A 21,628-nucleotide genomic window follows, 5' to 3' on the forward strand; every position below is an offset into this window, starting at 1 on the left:
CTGCCCAGCAAGTCCCCATGTGTAAGAAAGTGTTGGTATGTAAGAGTGTTTCTGATGTTAAGGAATTCTGGTTGCTGTGATGCGAGTTGTGTACATCTCCTTGATTTTTCTCCCCATATGTAACCAAAAAAATGTTATCCTGGATTTTATTTCTCTTTCACAGGAATGGGAAGGAAAAATGTGGAGTCTGTGTGGATTTCTCTTATTTTATTTGTGGCTTGAATGTACATTTCTGAGAGAGGGTAAATGAAGCCACCCTCCATGTTTTCCTTTCTCAATGTCACTTTCTGTTCACCTTTCTCCTTACTTCTTAAGCCTCTGAGGGTTACAATGGGGTGTGTGTGCAGGACTGCCACTGCCTGAGGGAAAATTAGGAAGCTGCCTAGGCAGCCTGATTTATGAGGCATTGAAAGGCACATCTGACCAAAAATATCTCCCCCACTGGCCTGCCACCAGTGCCTGAAATACCTATGATTAGAATCACCCATTAAAATGTTTTCTGCAGGCCGGGCATGGTGGCTCATGTCTGTAATCCCAGCACTATGGAAAGCCGAGGCGGGCGGATCACCTGAGGTCAGGAGTTGGAGACCAGCCTGGCCAACATGGTGAAACTCCATCTCTACTAAAAATACAAAAATGAGCCAGGTGTGGTGGCGGGCGCCTGTAATACCAGCTACTCGGGAGGCTGAGGTACGAGAATTACTTGAACCCAGTGGGTGGAGGTTGCAGTGAGCTGAGGTTACTCCACTGCATTCCAGCCTGGGTGACAGAGTGAGACTGTCTCAAAAAAAAAAAAAAAAAAAAAAAAGAAAGAAAGAAAAGAAGAAAGAAAAAGTTTGCAGACATGCCTGGCTTCTTTGTGTCATGAAGGCATTGTGTTAGGAGAAAATTGGGAAGTGGGAAAATGGGAAAGTATTGCATTATAATGATTTCTTTTTATATTATGAACCTATCAATCTCCTGGTCAAGAGTAACATCTTGATAAGTAAGTAGACTGTTTGAGGCTGGAGGGAAAGTTGGGAGTTGAGAGTTTTGTCCAGCATCTTGGTGTACACCCTGTGGAGGATGAAGTCGACAGGCAGCTGGGGAGAGATTGTACAAAGTAGATTGAGGGGTAGAGATAGCAAAGACAAATTTAGGTATTTCACAGGTCTGTTTAAGGCCAGGTTAGGAAGTAAGGGTACATAATTGCCGGAGGAATCTCCTTTCTGACTGACTTTAAGGAATCTCTCTTACTGACTGTACAGGGCTGTTATGTGAGGTTCTTTCAATTTTCCTTTTCCACCATCTTAGTTTTGGGGTAACCATAACACGACTAATGATTCTGTTATTCATAAAATAATATTTGTGACAAAGGCCGAGTAGATTTATATCCGACAAATCCAAGTGGATTTGTTGAGACTGTTCTGTAAAAGTGTCCAGAGCAGTCCTTCTCGAAGTCTTGTCTATAGACCACCTCTATCTGAGTTACCACTGGTGCTTATGAAAATCTCCCTCCCCGGGCCCCATCTAGACCTTTGGAAACAGACTCTCTGAGGTAGAGGCCTGGGTCTCTGCATTAAAAACAGCTGTGTGGCTGGGCACGGTGGCTCATGCCTGTAATCCCATCACTTTGGGAGGCCGAGGTGGACGAATCACGAGGTCAGGAGATCGAGACCATCCTGGCTAACACGGTGAAACCCCGTCTCTACTAAAAATACAAAAAATTAGCTGGGCTTGGTGGCGGCACCTGTAGTCCCAGCTACTCGGGAGGCTGAGGCAGAAGAATGGCGTGAACCCAGGAGGCGGAGGTTGCAGTGAGCCAAGATTGTGCCACTGCACTCCAGCCTGGGCAACAGAGCAAGACTCGGTCTGAAAAAAAAAAAAAAAAAATCAATTTTTGTGTATGGTAAAAGTAATGGGTTTCCCTAATTTCCTGGTTACCATTGTTTATGGTTTCCGTATTATTTCACCTTCTGTAGCTTTTCTGGCTCTTCAAACACAACTAACAGCAGGAAAGTTAGATGGAAAATTTTTGTAATAAATATTCAGAAATACCTTACATAAATCATGGTGTCTAGCAATGGAAGAATTGATTGACTGAATATATTCTACCTTGAAATATTCTGCATATTTTTACTAGAACAAACTGCCTTTTTTTATTTTTATTTTTTAATTTGAGACAGAGTTTTGCTCTGTTGCCCAGGCTGGAGGGCAGTGGTGTCATCTCAACTCACTGCAGCCTCCACCACCTGCAAACTGCCTTTTTCTAGCTGTTGCTTTCCTTGATTCTCTTATATCATTATCTTTTGTTTCCTGCCCCTATCTCCCTCCCCTTGGTTGACAAAGTGCCTACATTCTCTATTTTTTCCTATTTCCTTGTCTCTCTCTGGTGTAATTCCTTCTTATTCATCTTGCAAGCAGAATTTCTGTATACAGCAAAGGTCAGAGCTGACAGGACTGATTTGAAATGCTGTTGAATTTCATAGTTGCTCATTCAAGATCATTACTGATACATGCAAAAGTGGACCTTCTGCCAAAATCGACCTCAGAAAATCAGACCAAGAGGAAAAGGGCAAAGGTAAAGAAGAGACTCTTGCTGGGCAGCGGCTGATGCCTGTAATCCTAGCACTTTGGGAGGCTGAGGAGGGAGGATTGCTTAAGCCCAGGAGTTTGAGACCAGCCTGGGCAACATAGCCAGAACCCAGTCTCTACAAATAATTTAAAAAAAAATCAGCTGGGTGTGGTGGCATGCATCCAGCTGGGACCACAGGCTACTCAAGAGGCTGAGGCAAGGGGATTGCTTGAGCCCAGGAGGTTGAGGCTGCAGTGAGCTGTGATCATGCCACCACACTCCAGCCTGTGTGACAGAGTGAGACCTTGTCTCGAAAAAATTAAAAAAAAAAAAAGAAGGGACTCTTACCATTTCCATTTCCTCTTAGTATAAATGACATTAGGCAGCATTAATCTGATGGCGCTGTAACCATAGGAAAGAGTAGAAAATGACACAGCCGCATAGTGGCATGATAGAATACATTGCAATTTGGAGTGTGAAGAAAAAAAACTGGAAGAAAATGCTGATTTTCAATTCTCTTTCCTCAACTAAGGAAACAGGCGTGAAGGAAAATGGTGCAGTTGGCATTATCTCACATAGACTCCTTTCTAAATGCAAGAACGCCCTTTCAGGGGCTGAAATAGGAGCACTGTGAGTTAGAATGCATGGGTTCAAATTCAGACTTCACAATTATTATCTGACCGTCCTTGAACAATTTAATCAGTCTCTCTGCACCTCTGCTTCTTCATCTGAGAAATGGGAATAGTAATAGCATGCACCTCAGGGGTGGTTAGGAGCATAAAATGGGGATAACACCTGTAAAGCACTAAGAAAAGTGCCTTGCATGTAGTAAACTCTTAATTACTGCTTGCTATCATTGATATATTTTTTCTTTTTTGAGACAGTGTCTTGCTCTGTTGCCCAGGCTGGAGTACAGTGGCAAGATCATGGCTCACTGCAGCCTCGACCTCCTGGGCTCAAGTGATCCTCACCTCAGCCTCCTGAATAGCTAGGACTATAGGCACACACCACCATGCTCTGCTAATTGTTTTATTTTTTTGGAGAGACGTGGTCTCACTATGTTACCAAGGCTGGTCTCGAGCTCCTGAGCTCAAGCAGTCCTCCCACCTTGGCCTTCCAAAGTGCTGGGATTATTTTTTATTCACCAAGTTTGAAATCTTTGGTAGTGTCCTAGCTGAGGAGGCATCCAGGGAGTTTCTGGGCAGAATATTTAACCGATACTGTGAAAATCTGCTAACAGTGGTTGTTTTTCTTTTTGGGAAGCAGGGTTCCTTGTCTGGCTGCTGTTCCCCTCTGGTTACATGGGCACACTATGATTAAATCATTCCTAGTAAATCTTGGATATTCTTGGATTTAATAATAAATTAATTACTAATGATCACACTTTGGAACATGGTTCCCTACCTGTGACATACTAAGAAACTAGAAATGTATTCAGCATTTACCAAAACTCTTCCTTTTTTTCTTTAAGACAGGGTCTCACTCTGTGGCCCAGGCTGGAGTGCAGTGTTGCAATGATGGCCTTCATCTCCCAGGCTCAAACGATCCTCCCACCTCAGCCTCCCAGGTAGCTGGGATTACAGGCATGCACCACCACACCCAGCTAATTTTTTGTGGGTTTTGTAGAGATGAGGTCCTCCTGTGTTGCCGAGGCTGGTCTTAAACTCTTGGGCTCAAGTGATCCACCCACCTTGGCCTCACCAAGTACTGGCATTACAGGCATGAGTCACCGCACCTGGCCAAAACCCTCTCTTAATGGAACATACATCTCACATTCTGGAAATATCTATTACCCCAGTGCATATTTCTTTCTTTCTTATGACTAACATTCTGCTTTTTTAGTTATTCACATACATAAACTGACTGATAATAAATCTGGGAATTTGTCATTTAAAAAAATGCACATTTCAAACACAATCAGTAATCCTTAAAAAGTAGAGACATGTTTACATTTCTTTGGTGAAAGTGTAGGAACACAGGGACTAGGGAATCATTTTTTAAAAAGTATTTTCAGACAAATCATTTTCTGAGAGACTTAAAAAAAGAAACTGTCAGTCATTTGAGGCACACCCTTTTGCTTCTATTCCATTTTTATCATACCAATCTCTCTTGCAAAATTGATGTTATTCATAAATATTTTCCTTCCAAACTGTGGGAAATAAGATGTGAGTTTGGCCCTTTGATAAAGTTAGGCTCAGGGACTGCTTATCATTGAAACAATGCGCACAAAAGCGATTCAGTCCTGGGACTTCTCACAAAACTCAGCGGGCCAGGCGGTGCTCACTCTTGTTCTCAGGCATTCCAGGGGAGTGGCAGAGGGACTGCCAGCACGAGACATTTTCAAGGTTCTTTTTCCCACCCTTTAGAATTGGTAAGTCTCTGATCGTTTAGAAAAGGATTTGTTTTGCAAGAACCTAAAGTGTCCCCAAGAACTATGTTTACCCATAATAGGCTTTGCTCTCTCTTTAACATAGCCAGATGGACACTGCTATTTGGCTCATGGTCATATCCCCACAGATTTGACCTCATTTAGAGGACACTATTAAAAGATTATCCTATTATTGAGAATTTCCATTGCATCAAATAGCAAATATTAGTAACATTCCTCTACAGGGAAAATGATGTAAGAAGAGGGCAAGGCTGTGTTGACCTCAGGCAAATCACACGGATAGGTATGTGGCAATTATGAAACTCAGTGCTGACTAATAAAGCCCAGTGGCACACAGAGTAAAGGTCCAGGAGCAGAGATTTTCCCAGTAGCTCTTGAAGGAAGTGTTCAGGTTCCACTGAAGCCATAGATGGAAGTCTTATTTGACTCCGTTGCCTTAGTACCGAGGTGGTTATTTTGAAAGAGGCTAAGGAGGAGAAAGTGCATGTAGCAGGATGGCAGGATGGGATGTGGGGATGATGGGATGATGGGATGTTGGGATGATGGGATGATGGGATGATGGGATGTTGGGATGTTGGGATGATGAGATGTTGGGATGTTGGGATTTTGGGATGGGATGATGGGATGATGGGATGTTGGGATGTTGGGATGATGGGATGTTGGGATGATGGGATGTTGGGATGATGGGATGATGGGATGTTGGGATGTTGGGATGATGGGATGTTGGGATGTTGGGATGATGGGATATTGGGATGATGGGATGTTGGGATGTTGGGATGATGGGATGTTGGGATGATGGGATGTTGGGATGTTGGGATGATGGGATGATGGGATGTTGGGATGATGGGATGTTGGGATGTTGGGATGATGGGATGTTGGGATGATGGGATGATGGGATGATGGGATGTTGGGATGATGGGATGTTGAGATGTTGGGATATTGGGATGATGGGATGTTGGGATGATGGGATGTTGGGATGTTGGGATGATGAGATGTTGGGATGTTGAGATGATGGGATGATGGGATGTTGGGATGATGGGATGTTGGGATGTTGGGATGATGGGATGATGGGAATGGGAATGGGGTCATGAGGGGGCCAGCTCCATTTTCTTCTTTGCATTTACAAAATAGGGAACATAAGGTTTCTTTCTTTTCCTTTTCCTTTTTTTTTCCACTTTGGAAGCCAAATGATGCTCACAGGAAATTTAAAACTGCACTAGAAGGCTGCAAGTGATTTGAAAATCAAGACCTTAAGAAACGGTTCTAATAGTAACCTATCTTTTTGAATGTTGCTGGAAAAGGTACTTGAAAGAGCAATGAAGGAAGCAGATTCTAGTCAAAGAGGACTGGGAAGACACTGGGACCCAACAATTTGGTAAACTAGACAAAATTAAACTTTCAGTTCTGATTTTACTTGAACACACTTTAAAAACAATTGGTTAAATTTTGTTTTATAAAATAAATTACAGGCCGGGTGCAGTGGCTCACACCTGTAATCCCAGCATTTTGGGAGGCTGAGGCAGGTGGATCACCTGAGGTCAGGAGTTCGAGACCAACCTGGCCAACATGGTGAAACTCCGTCTCCACTAAAAATACAAAAATTAGTCGGGCGTGGTGGTGAGTGCCTGTAATCCCAGTTACTCGGGAGGCTGAGGCAGGAGAATTGCTTGAACCTGGGAGGCGAAGGCTGCAGTGAGCCAAGATCAGGCCACTGCACTCCAGCCTGGGTAACAGAGCAAGACTCTGTCTCAATTAAAAAAAAAAAAAATTACAAAAGTAGTACATGATTAGTGAAAGAAAGTCAACCAATACCAATGTATGTAAAATAAGAAAGGAAAAATCTCCTTCATTCTTTGCCAGACAGGGACCAATACTGTTATAATCTGTCTCTCTTTCAGAACTTTTATTTATGTATTTGAGACAGGGTCTTAATCAGTCACCCAGGCTGGAATACGGTGGCATGATCATAGCTCACTGTAACCTTGAATTCACTGTAACCTTGGACGCCTATGCTCAAGACATCCTGCTGCCTCACCCTCCTGAGTAGCTGAAACTACACGTGTGCACCATCATGCCTGGCTATTTTTCTTTTTTTAAGAGATGAGGGTCTCACTCATTGCCCAGGCTGGTCCCAAACTCCTGGCCTTACAAATCCTCCCATCTCAGCCTCTAAAAGTGCTATGATTGCAGTTGTGAGCCACTGTGCCTGGCCCTCTTTCAGAACTTTAAAAACACTATATATACTATAAATGTGTTTTTGGGTGGGGCTAATTATATGTGTTCTGCAATTTTTTTAACTTAATGTTTTATGGACTTTTTTCTACTCTTTTTAAAAAATTTCTACTCTTTGGCCAGGCATGGTGGCTCATGCCTGTAATCCTAGCACTTTGAGAGGCCCAGATGGGCAGATCACGAGGTCAGGAGATCGAGACCATCCTGGCTAACACGGTGAAACCCCGTCTCTACTAAAAATATAAAAAATAGCTGGGCTTGTTGGCGGGTGCCTGTAGTCCCAGCTACTCGGGAGGCTGAGGCAGGAGAATGGCATGAACCCGGGAGGCGGAGCTTGCAGTGAGCCAAGATCGCGCCACTGCACTCCAGCCTGGGGGACAGAGCGAGACTCCCTCTCAAAAAACAAACAAAACAAAAATTTCTACTCTTTTTAAAGTGGGTATTTGTTATTTTAAATAAAGTGAAATGGAAAATTCTGTATCTGATGTATTTAAAATACTTTTTTTGGCATGCTATACTTAACAACATGTTTTATAAGTTGCTTCTAAATGATAACCATACTAGATAGTGGTCCACCTACCAGGATAAGATAGGATAGGTAAGAAGCTAAGAGACATGCTGCAGGTGAAAAAGCAGATTTCATAAGACTATGTTTAGTATAATTCCACTTATATAAAACATATATATGTATGCACAGAAAACAGTCTACGTTATAGACACCAGAGTGCTAACGGCTCTTATCCCAGGATGGCTGGAGTATAAATATTTTTTCCCGTTAGGCTTTTTCTGTGTTTTCAACAATGAACATTTATTACTTTTAAAATTAGTTAAAATTAATATAAAAATCACAATGTATCTGATGAAAAAAGTTTGTGTCTAAAGGCTACAGAAAATAAATCCATCTGAGTTAGCTTCCACTCCATTCCAAAACCCCAGAGTAATAGAGAGGAAGTAAGGTCTTCTTTTATTTTCTTAAATTAATGAATTAGATTTAAGTTCCCTCATTATGAGAAGATAATCTTTGGCATCACTGAGTTAAGAAATGAGACAAAAATCAGGAGATCATATTCCTTTATTACATATATGAAATATAAAAACAAATTAACAAAGCAATATATATATATTTTTGCAAGTCCACAGGACTTCAGGGAAAAAAAAGTTCTGTATGTGAAATTATTCATATGGCACTGTGTTCATGTTTTGTATATTCAAGTACAAAAGAAACTATGTATAGTGGTTATGCATGGGTACAGAAGATGAATAATAATGAAAAACTGTGATTTGTTGACTATCACATACATTGTGTTAAAAAACAGGTAAATATAATGACTATTACTGTTAAGAAAGACAAGGAGGAAAACTGTTTCAATGTTCAGGTTTAAATACTAAGCACAAAAATATAACAAATTCTGTGTCTACAATAATTTTTGAAGTGTATACAAGTGCATTGCAAATGAGCTCTTTAAAATTTAAAGTTCATTTCCCCTTTAGCCAAGCATATGTCTACATTTATGATTTCTTTCTCTTATTTTAAAGTCTCTTCTGGTTTAGTTTTTTAAAAAGTTTCATCATGGCTGTCATCTTGGAATCTAGCCTCCAGCTTGAAGCTGAGACTTCATGCATACATATTCTCCTTTCTGGTTGCATCTTCACCTAGTTTCTCCAAGTATTCAGAATTAAATAACACAACTTCTTTTATATGGTCACTTTTGTCCACATGTAGTGGCAGTGCTGCTGCTTCAGTAGGCTTTCTCACACACCCTTTTCCTTCTTTCAACAGCAGTCTCCAAACGTTCACAACACAAGTGGTAGGTAGTAAAGTGCTTTATACAAGGAAATACTATATACACATGGAGAGGTTCCATTTAACACCTACAGACCAAAGTTCATGCATAACACACAAGAGAAGGCTCTTTTTTTAAGAAACACCTTTTCTGATAGTAGGGTTGGGGATTCCTTAAAACCTCATTCATTAAGTAGCATCAAACGTAAGTAACATAGCTGAAGCTGGAAGTCGTCCTTGTTAGAGGTACTGCCCTTAATGGATTACCGCTAAATGTCATGCTGCTATTAAAATATTCTTAATAGTTAAGAATTTCAGAATCAGTCCCATAGAAAACAGGTATCAGTGTAGGGGTTTTCATTTCTCTTCATGAAATAAAACTATTTAAACATGGGTCCAGAAGAGATAAGTTAGATGAGACCCATGCATTCAAACATTTCTATATGTTTTGGCACTTTAAAAAATTCCAGTTTCCTGTCTGAGGTCTTCTTGCTCTAAAGTTTGTGTTTTGTACATAGACAAGTGCCATTATGTGCTATCCATCTTAATGCTACTTGCACTCTCTTTTTAAAATATCCATGACTTTTCTTCCAAGAGAAGGTTTCCAGTGCTGGACAAAGCTTTTCATATTCACAATTAGTTTCCCTGTTCTTACATCCTCATGTCCTGCTACAAGGTATTCCAAACCTAAAAGAGAACAAAATTAGGGGCTATATAGTATCACACTTTGTTGAAGGAAGAGATGTGACTCCAGCAGGTTTTCTTTTGCATTTATTTTGAGACAAGGTCTTGCTCTGTTACCGAGGCCAGAGTGTAGTGGCATAATCCTGGCTCACTGCAGCCTCAGTCTCCTGGGTTTAGGTAATCCTCCCTCCTCAGCCTCCCAGGTAGTTGGTACTACAGGTGTGCGCCACCACTCCCAGGTAATTTTTTCCTATTTTTTGTCGAGATGAGGTTTCATCATGTTGCCCAGGCTGGTCTCGAGCTCCTGGACTCAAGCCATCTGCCCACCTCGGCCTCCTAAAGTGCTGGGATTACAGGTGTGAGCCACCACGCCTTCCTGACTCCAGCAGTTTTATATATTCAGGGTTGGAATAAGGAGTAAGAAACATTAATAGCTGCCATTTAGTAAGCATTTACTATGCTTAGCGCATGTATGCTTTACATGTATGATCTCGTTTAGCTTTGAAAATGACCATGTGAGGTAGATATTTTTTTCCTTCTTGTTTTGCAAATGAGGAAACTGAGGCTCAGCAAGGCTAAGAAACTTGTTCGATATCTTTTTGTAAGTGTAGCAGCACCTGGACTCAAACTCAGGTCATGCTGAGTCTAGAACCTTTCCTTTGTACTATACCATGCTCTATGGCAAAGAACTGAGGGTTCTAAGGACACTTATCATACTGCCTAGATCAGTACATCTTGGATACTCACTGTGTATGATATGGTAGTGTATATTAAGGAGGTTTTTTTTGTTTTTGTTTTGTTTTGTTTTTGGATGGAGTCTCGCTCTGTTGTCTAGGCTGGAGTACAGGGGTGCCGTCTTGGTTCACTGCAACCTCTGCCTCCTGGGTTTAAGCAATTCTTGTGCCTCAGCCTCCCAAGTAGCTGGGATTGCAGGCGTGCACCACCATGCCCCGCTAATTTTTGTATTTTCAGTAGAGACAGGGTTTTACCATGTTGGCCAGGCTGGTCTCAAACTCCTGACCTCAGGTGATCCGCCTGCCTCGGCCTCCCAAAGTGCTGGGATTATAGGCATGAGCCACCGTGCTCAGCCTAAGGAGGATTTTTATAAAAGTGAAACAAGCATTTGGGAAAACATATAGGAAAGAAGCTATGAATTATAGAAAATAACACATATTCCCTACATAAAGCCTATGTGTTTTTGGAATTGGATGTTTGTTTGTCATACATTAAAAAAAAAAACTAAATAAATGATAAAACTTGCCTAGATCTTGTGATGACCTTGTATTCAAAATTCGTTTCAAGCTTTAGATAACAAATTTTAGCTAATACATCCAAGAAATGAAAGGACAGTCTCATCACCTATAGATTAGTAAAAAGAAATACAATAATTGTCCTTAGTTAATGTTTGTAATAACATAGATTTTGGTATTTAGGAACAATTTTTAAAAATTATAGGATAGATAAAATAATTATGTTTATAAAATAAAAACTTTCCAATATAAAATAGAGACACACTTTTAAAAACTAAATTAAGTGAATGCTAGATGCTAAAATTCAACGAAAATATCAATTTAATTTCACAATTTAAATTGATTCGTTGCTCGTTTTTCACTAAAATGACTGAGAAAAAAAATGTCATCCAAGTAGTAATGAACACCTGTAACAACCATACAGGCTTCTTGGAAAATGGCTTATTCCAGATTCAGGGCAGGGAGTTGAGCATGGGACATCTTATTGTGTTAAAAAACAAGAAAGCTTTCAAAGATGAATGTGTGTCTTTTTAAAAGGACACAGCAGCTAGCAGGAAGGGGTTATAACTTGTCAAAGTTGTGATAAGTTGAGCACCAAGAAACATAATAATTGTGTTTATGGAAAACACATTAAATCCATAGAAATCCCTAATTCCAAAATGACACTAAAAAATGAGAAAGCCAGAGAAAAATTAACTTGTCATCTTTAGAGGTAGCTGTTAAAACCATTTCTTACTTTGAAAATTAGAAATTAAAGGGAAAGAATGTAGCATTTGTCCTGTCTTTACAATAAGAACTGTATTTCATAATAACCTAGTTACCCAGCTTGAGACAGAAAGCCCTCTTACAGAAGAATGCCAGCTAATAAGAGAAGAGAATTCAAAAGAATTAGAAAAACATCATTTCTCAGACTCTAATGAAATTATTGATTCAGGAAAGGATTATCAATTGGCGATAAAGTCATTAAATGAACGGTTAATGGAAAGCTGGATGCGTGTAGAATGCTACATAATATCACACTCATTCTTTTCTATCTCTAAAGGTAAAACAAAACTTTGGCAATGGAGAGATCAGAGTGCCTTCATTGTAATCCAGAGGTCAAGCTTAGAGACACTGATGGGAGGTTATCCAGGTACCATGTGCATTCGACATGGTTCAACATGAAGCACACAATGATCTCTATAATGGACTCTAGCCAAAATGTTTGTCTTGAATCAATCAAGCCTTTCTTTAGAGATTACAGGAGATAGAAGAGATAGAGGAACAAGCTAAATACCACCATAAATGAACCAAACACACAAATGTTGATGGTCAGATAATGGATAGGGCATCTGACCTGGTTTCCTCAACAAGTCATAAAAAAGGAACTGTGCTAGAATAAAAGAGACTTGAGGGACTGAAAAACTAGATATAATGTGTGATCCTGGATTGAATACTGGCAAGGACAAATCAGCTCTAGAGGACATTTTGGGATCAGTTGGGAAATAGAAATATGACCTGAGTATTAGATAATATGAAAATCAACTGAAATTGAAGGTAAAGCTTATTAACAGAATAATGCAGGTTACAGAATGGAGCATATACTATGATATCGTTTTGGTTAAAAAATATAATACATACACACAGAGGAAGATTGGAAAGGATTTGCCTAAGCTATTAACAGAGATGATCTCTGGGGGATAGAAATGTGAAATTTAAAAATTTCCCCTAAATGTCTCCCCTCCACTCCCCTCCCCTCCCCTCCCCTCCGCTCCCCTCCGCTCCCCTCTCCTCTCCTTCCGTTCTTCCTTTTTCTTTTTTTTTTTTTTTTTTTGACACGGTCTCACTCTGTCACCCAGGCTGACGTGCAGTGGCACCATCTCAACTCTGTAGCCTCCATCTCCCTGGGCTCAGGTAATCCTTCCACCTCTGCCATCTGAGTAGCTGGGACAACAGGCTCATGCCACCATACCTGGCTAATTTTTGTATTTTCTGTTAGAGATGGGGTTTCACCGTGTTGCCCAGGCTGCCCGCAAACTCCTAGGCTCAAGCGATCCACCCACCTCAACCTCCCAAAGTGCTGGGATTACAGGTGTGAGCCACTGCACCCTGCTAAAAGATTATTAAAAGAAACTAATCTTAAACTTTAAAAAAAGCTATTATGGTGTTTTCAGAAAAACAGAAAAAGGAAAATAATGACACAGAGAGGTTTCAAACACTGGAGAGTACAATGTAAAATGAATGAAAAGGCATTTAAATTATAAAAGGTGACCTTAACTTCTGCATGAAAAAGAATCTCAATATTTAATTAACAGACTAGTTAAAAATATAATAGCCTTAAAATTGTTCGTATACTGTCTAAAATAATAAACTCCTCATTTAAAAATACAATAATCAATTTAAACTTCAAGGTTAGGGCTGGATGCAGTGGCTCTCGCCTGTAATCCCAGTGCTTTGGGAGGCCGAGGTGGGAGGACTGCTTGAGACCAGGAGTTTGAGACCCGTTTGAGACCATAGCAAGACCCTGTCTACAAAAACACAAACAAACAAAAATTAGCTGGGTTTGGTGGCACGTCTGTAGTCCTAGCTACTCAAGAGGCTGAGGCGGGAGGATTGCTTGAGCCTGGGAGGTCGAGGCTGCAGTGAGCAGTGATAGTACCACCACTCTAGCCTGGGCAACAGAGCACAGAACTGTCTTTAAAAAAAGAAAAAAAAGAAAGAAATCAATCTCAGGGTTGTCTAGTATTTTTACATTAATTTACTTTGAAACTACCAACAGAATAAACAGGAATTTACCATTAGTATAAGTTAAATTGATAAAAACAATACTGATTAAAACCATAAATTATGAAGCAGCATCACACCAAAAACAAACATGCAAAACGATGTTCTTTAAAAACCTCTTATTAGCATTTATATTTTATTTTCCTATCTCTAGGGTTTTGACATCTACTTTGCTACACATTTGAGAGCACGAAGTTTATTTTGTATCCATAGAAAAAGAAAATACAATACTTTAGTCCTAGTTTTGGTGTTCTAAAATATATGACTGATGAATGAGTAAATGTATGCATGAATTAAGAATGAATATGCAGGGATACCCAATAGGATTGTTTCTTTTCCAAAGTAGCCAAGGAAGCAGGTTGGCGTGTAAGGTTTCAGTTTTCTTATCAGCTTTCTTTGGCCTTAGCTGTTGAACTTGTAAAAATGGAAAAACAAAGTAAAATGAAAGAGTGTCTGGTTTTGCTTTGGCAAGTTCCAGTCTTTTCTTCAAAGCAAGTAAACATGTTTTCAAGAATTCTTTGAATAATTGCGCTTATGTTTTCAATTGTGATGAACTCAGTTGATTCTTTGACTTGGCTTGGCAGAAACCTGATTAGGAAGTATAGTTCACTTCCTGGAGGGTGGCTCACATGGTCAAAGCTTTTGTTTTTAATGTCTCACTAAACTGGGCAGACTTTTTTTTTCTTTTGCCAAGACAGTAGGAAAGCTCTTATAAGAGATGCCTCTAAGCACAAATCACTGGGAAATAGAACTTACATGAATTATTTTTAGTTTCTTGTATTCAAAGCCCAGGATTCTTATTACTTCAATTTGTTCTTTGGAATTTTATTTATTTATGTATTTTTAATTTCTTTTGAGATAGGGTCTTGCTCCGTTTGCCCAGGCTGGAGTGCAGTGGCTCAATCATGGCTCACTGCAGCTTTGACTTCCCTGGCTCAAGTGATCCTCCTACCTCAGCCTTCCAAGTAGTTGGGACTACAGGAATGTGCCACCACACCCAGCTAATTTTTAAAAAATTTTTTTGTAGATACTGGGTCTCACTATTTTGCCTAGACTGGTCTTGAACTCCTGAGCTCAAGCTATCCTCCCACCTTGGCCTCCTAAAGTGCTGAAATTACAGGCGTGAACCACCATGCCCAGTCTATCTATTTATTTATATAATTTAAAACATTATTTTTCACAGTTTCCTTATTAAAATCTAAATTAATTTAAATATATTATTGAAAGGGTAGAAAAGGATGTGAGAGATTGGTCAACACTTGGCCAAAATCAAAAGTTCTGTATCAATGTTGAGTTTGTTTAGACTGAGGGGATATTTTATTGTTAGTTTATGCTCTCTTTCTCTTTCTCTCTCAGTAATCTGTTTCTCTAAAATTTATTAATCAAAGACCGAAAAAGACTTTTTTTTTTTTTTTTTGAGATGGAGTGTTGCTCTGTCACCCAGGCTGGAGTGTTGCTCTGTCACCCAAGCTGGAGTGCAGTGGCGCGATCTCAGCTCACTGCAACCTCTGCCTCCTGGGTTCAAGTGATTCTCCTGCCTCAGCCTAATGGGTAGCTGGGACTACAGGTGCGTACCACCACACTGGGCTAATTTTTGTATTTTTAATAGAGATGGGGTTTCACTATGTTGGCCAGGCTGGGTGCAAAAGACTTCTTATTAACATAACAATGAGCTTATATGGGGAAGGAATTAGAACAAGAACATAAATAATGCACCTGTTTCATCAGTGCCACTAAGACACAGATGACAATCACACAAGCAGGGAGATGCAGAGGATTTTTTGAATTATGATTTGTTTTATTAGAACCTGCTAAGTATTATGTTACCATTATCTGGGTACTAATGGTAGGTATTGAAGATACTGTGATCAAAAGCCTAAATCCCATCCTCAAATTTGATGAGGGGGACAGAGAAATAAGCAGCTTATAACCCAGGATAACCATGTGCTTGGGGCAAGAACCCCTGTGCTTATTTATTTGTCTTCACTTCTGTTATAACATTTAAAGGTGCAAATCAAATTTCTCTCCATTTCAAGTTGCTCTAAAATCCTACAGTTTTTGTTTTGTTTATTTCTGCTGTTTCTAATTTGAAACCAGAAATATCATTTCATGAAAACAAGATGATGAGAACTCGAGAGCTGTTTTCTCTCCAGGAGAAACAGATGCTTTTCAAGCGATAGTCGAAATGAATTCAATTTTATTTCCACAGATGGAATTTTGCATTTGAACTTCCTTTGGGAACAGGTTCTACTGTAATAGGACCTAGCTTTCAGATAAAGAGTAAGTGGCAGATAAATTCATGAAAGTGCTTTCTATGCAACTGGCACCTGGAACCAATCTGAGCCTCCTCTTTTAGGATAGAGAGTATTATATTTCTGGATTTTAAAATATTAAACTTTTATAAAGCACATGGAAGAGAAATAATTTTTCGATGTTAGTTCAAAGAATTGCATTTGGATTTTCCGCAGGAGTCAGATGGTGAAAAGGAGAGATGTTCCTGCTGAGTTTGTTTATGTTGTGCTTCAGAGGATGTAAGACAAGCAGCAAATCAGCAGAGACAAGGTAGGTACTAAGATAGGAAAGTCTAATACTCACCAGGATTGAGGATTGGACAAGTGCATCCTCTGTCCGTCCATGATTCTGGATATAATGTTCGCTTTCCTCGGAAAATCTTCAGTTTGGTAGATTTTAAGACCTTTTTAATCTTCACATTGACCTCAACATGAGTACCTTTATCATGAGCTGATAAAATCTTTATTTTTAGCACTGTTAACAACACAGAAGTCAAAACACATAGAATTTCATATTATCATTTGAAGTTTGAACAACACTTAAATATGCATTTCAGAATATAATGGAAAGGTGAATTGATGATGAGGATGTGAAAATTTGCTTTAAAAATCATTAAGCATTAACTTGGATGGAGTCAGAAGCCATTATTCTAAGGAAAGTAACTCAGGAATGGGAAACCAAACCTTATTATGTTCTCACTTACAAGTGGGAGCTAAGACCTAAGAATGATATAACACTTACTTTGGGGACTCGGGGAAGGGTGAGAGGGGGTGAGGGATAAAAGACTACACATTGGGTACAGTCTACACTGCTTGGATGATGGGTGCACTAAAATCTCAGAAATCACCGCTAAAGAACTTATCCATGCAACCAAAAACCACCTGTTCCCCCAAAACTATTGAAATAAAAAAAAAAAATACTAAATTAAAAAAAATCATAGGCTCATTCAGTTTTGCACTGGCTTTATCTCATTTATCTATATTAACGATATTCTTATGTGTTAGGCAATTTCAAATGTGACTCCCTCCAATATCATTATCCTAAGAGAATATCAACCATTTGCCTATTGCAATTATAATCTTAAATACATTCGGCTACCAATCTAAACAGAGAGAGGAAACATAGGAAGTAGAATTATCCTGGCTTTTATTTAGGTTCTTACTATATTATGCTTTCGTGGCTGATTGTGTTTAATGTTATGATAGAGAGCAAAATGCTACTGCTAGAATATATTTTGCATATTCTAAAGAGATTAAATAATACGATTGACTACTTAATATTCTTCTCCTGGCATAAAATGCAAGCTGACTGGAGTTAGGGAAGCTGTCCCTTAATGGGTGTCCAACCTCTTGACTTCCCTGGGCCACACTGGACCACACATAAAGTACACTAACACTAATGATAGCTGATGAACTGAAACAAAAAGTCTCTGCATAATTTTTGTGATATCCGCCACCACAGATAAACCAAAAAGTCTTCACATTCAAAGGGCTGGACACCCATGCATGACGACGGAGCTCCAGTATTCTGTATGACTCATGATTCTATTACGCCCTCCCATTGATGAAATTGATGTGGCTGGGGATTAAGTAATGGAATAATTTGGGGTCGGAAGGAAAGTAAAGCTAAGGATCACTGAGCTACTCAGGAACACTAGGGAACATAGGGAAGTTCTTTTTTTTTTTTTTTTTTTTGATGGAGTCTCGCTCTGTCATCCAGGCTGGAGTACAATGGCACAATCTTGGCTCACTGCAACCTCCGCCTCCGAGGGTTCAAGCAATTCTTCCTGCCTCAGCCTCCTGAGTAGCTGGGATTACAGGCCACCATGCCCGGCTAATTTTCATATATATATATATATATTTTTTTTTTCACAGGGAAGTTCTTATCGGCTTATCCACATCTCCATGGAAGAGTGTGTGTAATGAGAGCACTCTATCTTGGCTGGTCTCATACTCTGCGAATACAGCGTCAGACAGCTATCTTTATGAAGTCATCACATTTTAGACTTCTAAGGGGTCTTAAAAGCTCATGTATTTTATACGTGAGGAAGCAAGTTTTAAGAAATTAAGGCCAGGTGCAGTGGCTCACGCCTGTAATCCCAGTAGTTTGGGAGGCTGAGGTGGGTGGATCACCTGAGGTCAGGAGTTTGAGACCACCCTGGCCAACATACAGTGAAATCCCATCTCTACTAAAAAATACAAAAAATTTAGCTGGGCGTGGTAGTGCATGCTTGTAGTCCCAGCTACTTGGGAAGCTGAGCCAGGAGAAATGCTTGAAACCGGGAGGCAGAGGTTGCAGTGAGTCCAGATCACGCCACTGCACTCCAGCCTGGGCGACAGAGCAAATCTCCACCTCTCAAAAATAAATAAATAAATAAATAAATAAATAAAACAAATAAATAAAGTGAACCGTTCAAGTTCATATAACTGGCTGGCTAGAGGTAGAGTTTGGGCTAGAAGCCTGATGAGATAAATGCATGAAGGACAGGGAGCATAGTGCCCGGCGTGTGGCTAACGCTCAGTAAATGTTCGCTATTATTATTCCACTAGACTTGTAAGCTCAAAGAGAGCAGGGACCTTGTCTGTCACTTCTATTGCTCAATAGATATTTGCTAAAGGAGTAAGCAAGTAAGTCAAGTGTTTTTTTTTTTTTTCTATTAAGCCAGGGAATGGGGAGGAGGAAACCAATTTTTTCCAAGTCTGTAGCAGTATTGCACTTAATAAGACCAAGATGTTTCATTACATTAAGAGGGTTCAAATTCTTCTTAAGTAGAAAATTAATGCAGTTGTATTAAAAGATTGGTTATTTGTAAATTCAGAGAGCTACCAAGTTGATGTGATAAGGAAAACCAGTTGATATTTTCACTGAATGAACTGACTTTGAACTAAATTATCATATTCTTTGCTCTTAATAGTCAATGCCATTCCCTCTAAACTGCCTTTCCTTTATTGAGCGCTGTACATTTCAGAAGTTTTCTTCTATTATTTAGCCAAGTTAGAAAGTGGAGAGGGAAGTGTGCATGTAATTTTAGATAAGATTCATGAGGTTTTTACCACTTATTTACTTTTTAAAATCTTGTATGAGATTAGAGACAATGTTATCCAGAACCTAAATACTTGGTTTCATAAATCATGACTTAAAATTTTCTCCTCATTGTAGTGTATATTTCAGGCCATACATATTATAGAATAATAAAAAGTCTCAGGCGGGGTATGGTGGCTCATGCCTGTCATCCCAGCACTTTGGGAGGCTGAGGCAGGCAGATCATTTGAGGTCAGAAGTCCAGAACCAGCCTGGCCAACATGGTGAAACCCCATCTCTGCTAAAAATACAAAAATCAGGCCAGGCGCGGTGGCTCACGCCTGTAATTCCAGCACTTTGGGAGGGCGAGGCAGGCGGATCACGAGGTCAGGAGTTCAAGACCAGCCTGACCAACATGGTGAAACCCTGTCTCTACTAAAAATACAAAAATTAGCTGGGCATGGTGGCACATGCCTGGAGTCCCAGCTACTTGGGAGGCTGAGGCAGGAGAATTGCTTGAACCCGGGAGGTGGAGGTTGCAATGAGGCAAGATTGCATCATTGCACTCCAGCCTGGGCGACACAGTGAGACTCCGTCTCAAAAAAAAAAAAAAAAAAAAAAAAAAGAGAAAAAAAAATTAGCTGGGCATGGTGGCATATACCTGTAATCCCAGCTATTCAGGTGGTTGAGGTATGAGAATCGCTTGAACCCAGAAGGTGGAGGTTGCAGTGAGTCTAGATTGTGCCACTGCACTCTAGCCTAGGCAACAAAGCGAGACTCTGTCTAAAAAAAAAAAAGTCTCTGACACTAGGCAAGAATGTGTTGGCAAGATATGATATCTTAATATATTTAATAGTAAATATAAAGCCATTTGAAGATAGTAACAGTCTTTACTTAGGCAGTGCCATTTCCCTTTTTGTACAGGATGTATTTTCCTGTTATTTGAAAGATAGGGGTGTCTAGAGTATACAGAGAGGGTGGGGAAGAGACCCAGGTGGAGAGCTGGTCTCAGTGCCTCACAAATAAGACATCGTCTCCCTCCCCCTACCATTTACCGAGCATCGAATATGTGCTAGGTAATGTGCTGCATGCTTTTCAAACATCTCATTCCACGAGGAAGGTGGCATGATCCCTATTTTAGAGATGAGGAAACAAGTTTGGAGAGGTTAAGTCTCCCACCCAATAAGCCAGAAATCAAACTCACATAGGTCTGAGTCCAAAGCCTGTGCTCTCAACCATAGTGAAATGCTGCCTTAAACTGATTTCTACTCAGTATTACTGCATGACAAATGAACACAAGAGTCACTGAAGTGGCTAGAAATGTCCCTTTTAGATGAATAAGGCAAGAAATATCCATGAGAAAGGATTTCATATCATGATTTCTTCTTTCTGCTCTCTGCCTCTTTTTCTTATGGTATAATAACTCTACCTTTGCTCTACAAGCATCCTGTCCTCCCTGGGACATCCATCACCATCTACATCAAGAAAATCTAGCTCAAGACCAGAACACTGTGTTTAGTGTTATTATGTAAGACTAATGCTTTGTGCTTTCATTTATACACAATGTCATCAGTCAGGCCTCCCATTTTCTTAAAAATTCTCTAAACTTAGTATGAACAGGTTCTCAGAAGCATTCAAGGATTTCAGACTCACCATATGAATATTTCATTCCACAGAATGCCTTGGCATTTCCTAATGTCTGTTCCTTGCATTCACATTTACCTACGGAAAGTAAATTAAAATGGTGTTAGTTATTAGAAAAACAAAGAAAGAAAAAATAAGAGATCAGCAAGTGCATCCAGATAACACATCCCTTTAAGCCTTGAGTGATGCATACAACGTAATCTGTAAGTACCGAGGAACCACGAAAGTCATTCAAAAGAAGTAGAGTCTCTTTCTAAATTAGTTATCTTCCAATAAAGTATTCATCCAAGAGAAATACAGAAGGTAGAAACAGTGATATATTTCAATGCTTGTAATTGATGTTGTGATAAATACAGTCTAGTATTAATATTCCATGCTAATAGAAAGGAAAAACTGAATGGAAAACAATTGTCTTTCTGCAGTTAATGTTCACCACAACAAAAGTGAAATTAAATAAACTGATTGGGCAGTCCCTTGAAGGTAATGTCGTCCAATTTTTTTGTTGTTATCCATTTTAAAAGTATTTATTGAGCACCTTTGGTATGCAAGGCATGGTGCTTCGCACTTCAGCACCATAAAGATAAGCAAGATACAATTCTTGCCTTAAGGCTTGCAATTCAGTAAGGTGAAGAAACCAAGTGTACAAAAAGTGATAAAGTGATAAGTGGTCTGGGAGAAGTACAATGTACTTGGGTGGAAGAGTCACATGTGTCTGGGAAGATGGGAAAAAGCTTCTTGGATCAAGAAGGATTTAAAAGGGACTTTGAAGAATAAGTAGAATATTTTCTCTCAATAGTTTAAATTATATATTGCCACTATTACATGTGAGAGATTTGCCAGGCCCTATGGAAGACTTTCAAAATGTCTTTGTGCATAGTTTATTTTATGTATGTATGTATGTATATATTTATTTATTTATCTATCGAGATGGAGTCTCGTTCTGTCACTCAAGCTAGAGTGCAGTGGTGTGATCTCAGCTCATTGCAACCTCTGTCTCCTGGGTTCAAGCAATTCTC

The 21,628-nt window shown here is 39.6% G+C and overlaps 1 protein-coding gene and 1 long non-coding RNA gene across 5 annotated transcripts in view; one reads left to right on the forward strand and one right to left on the reverse strand.

Moving 5' to 3' along the window:
- Positions 1-21,628, forward strand: part of LOC112135830 (uncharacterized) — a 157,448-nt gene that overhangs the window by 100,009 nt on the left and 35,811 nt on the right. For all 4 annotated transcript variants that reach the window (XR_008512057.1, XR_010135812.1, XR_008512056.2 and 1 more), the window contains exons 2-5: positions 164-242; positions 6,127-6,318; positions 15,076-15,222; positions 16,124-16,217. This is a non-coding gene — a long non-coding RNA (uncharacterized LOC112135830). The remainder of the gene's footprint in view (positions 1-163; positions 243-6,126; positions 6,319-15,075; positions 15,223-16,123; positions 16,218-21,628) is intronic.
- NTN4 (netrin 4) overlaps positions 8,231-21,628 on the reverse strand; it is a gene marked incomplete at its 5' end in the record, with an annotated part of 129,392 nt that continues 115,994 nt past the window's right edge. The window contains 3 exon segments of the mRNA NM_001132088.1: positions 8,231-9,645; positions 16,251-16,421; positions 20,622-20,690. Of these exon segments, the coding sequence (NP_001125560.1) occupies positions 9,509-9,645; positions 16,251-16,421; positions 20,622-20,690 (377 nt within the window). The 3' untranslated portion in view covers positions 8,231-9,508.

Source organism: Pongo abelii, chromosome 10 (assembly GCF_028885655.2).
Source record: "Pongo abelii isolate AG06213 chromosome 10, NHGRI_mPonAbe1-v2.0_pri, whole genome shotgun sequence".
Classification (NCBI taxonomy): domain Eukaryota; kingdom Metazoa; phylum Chordata; class Mammalia; order Primates; family Hominidae; genus Pongo; species Pongo abelii.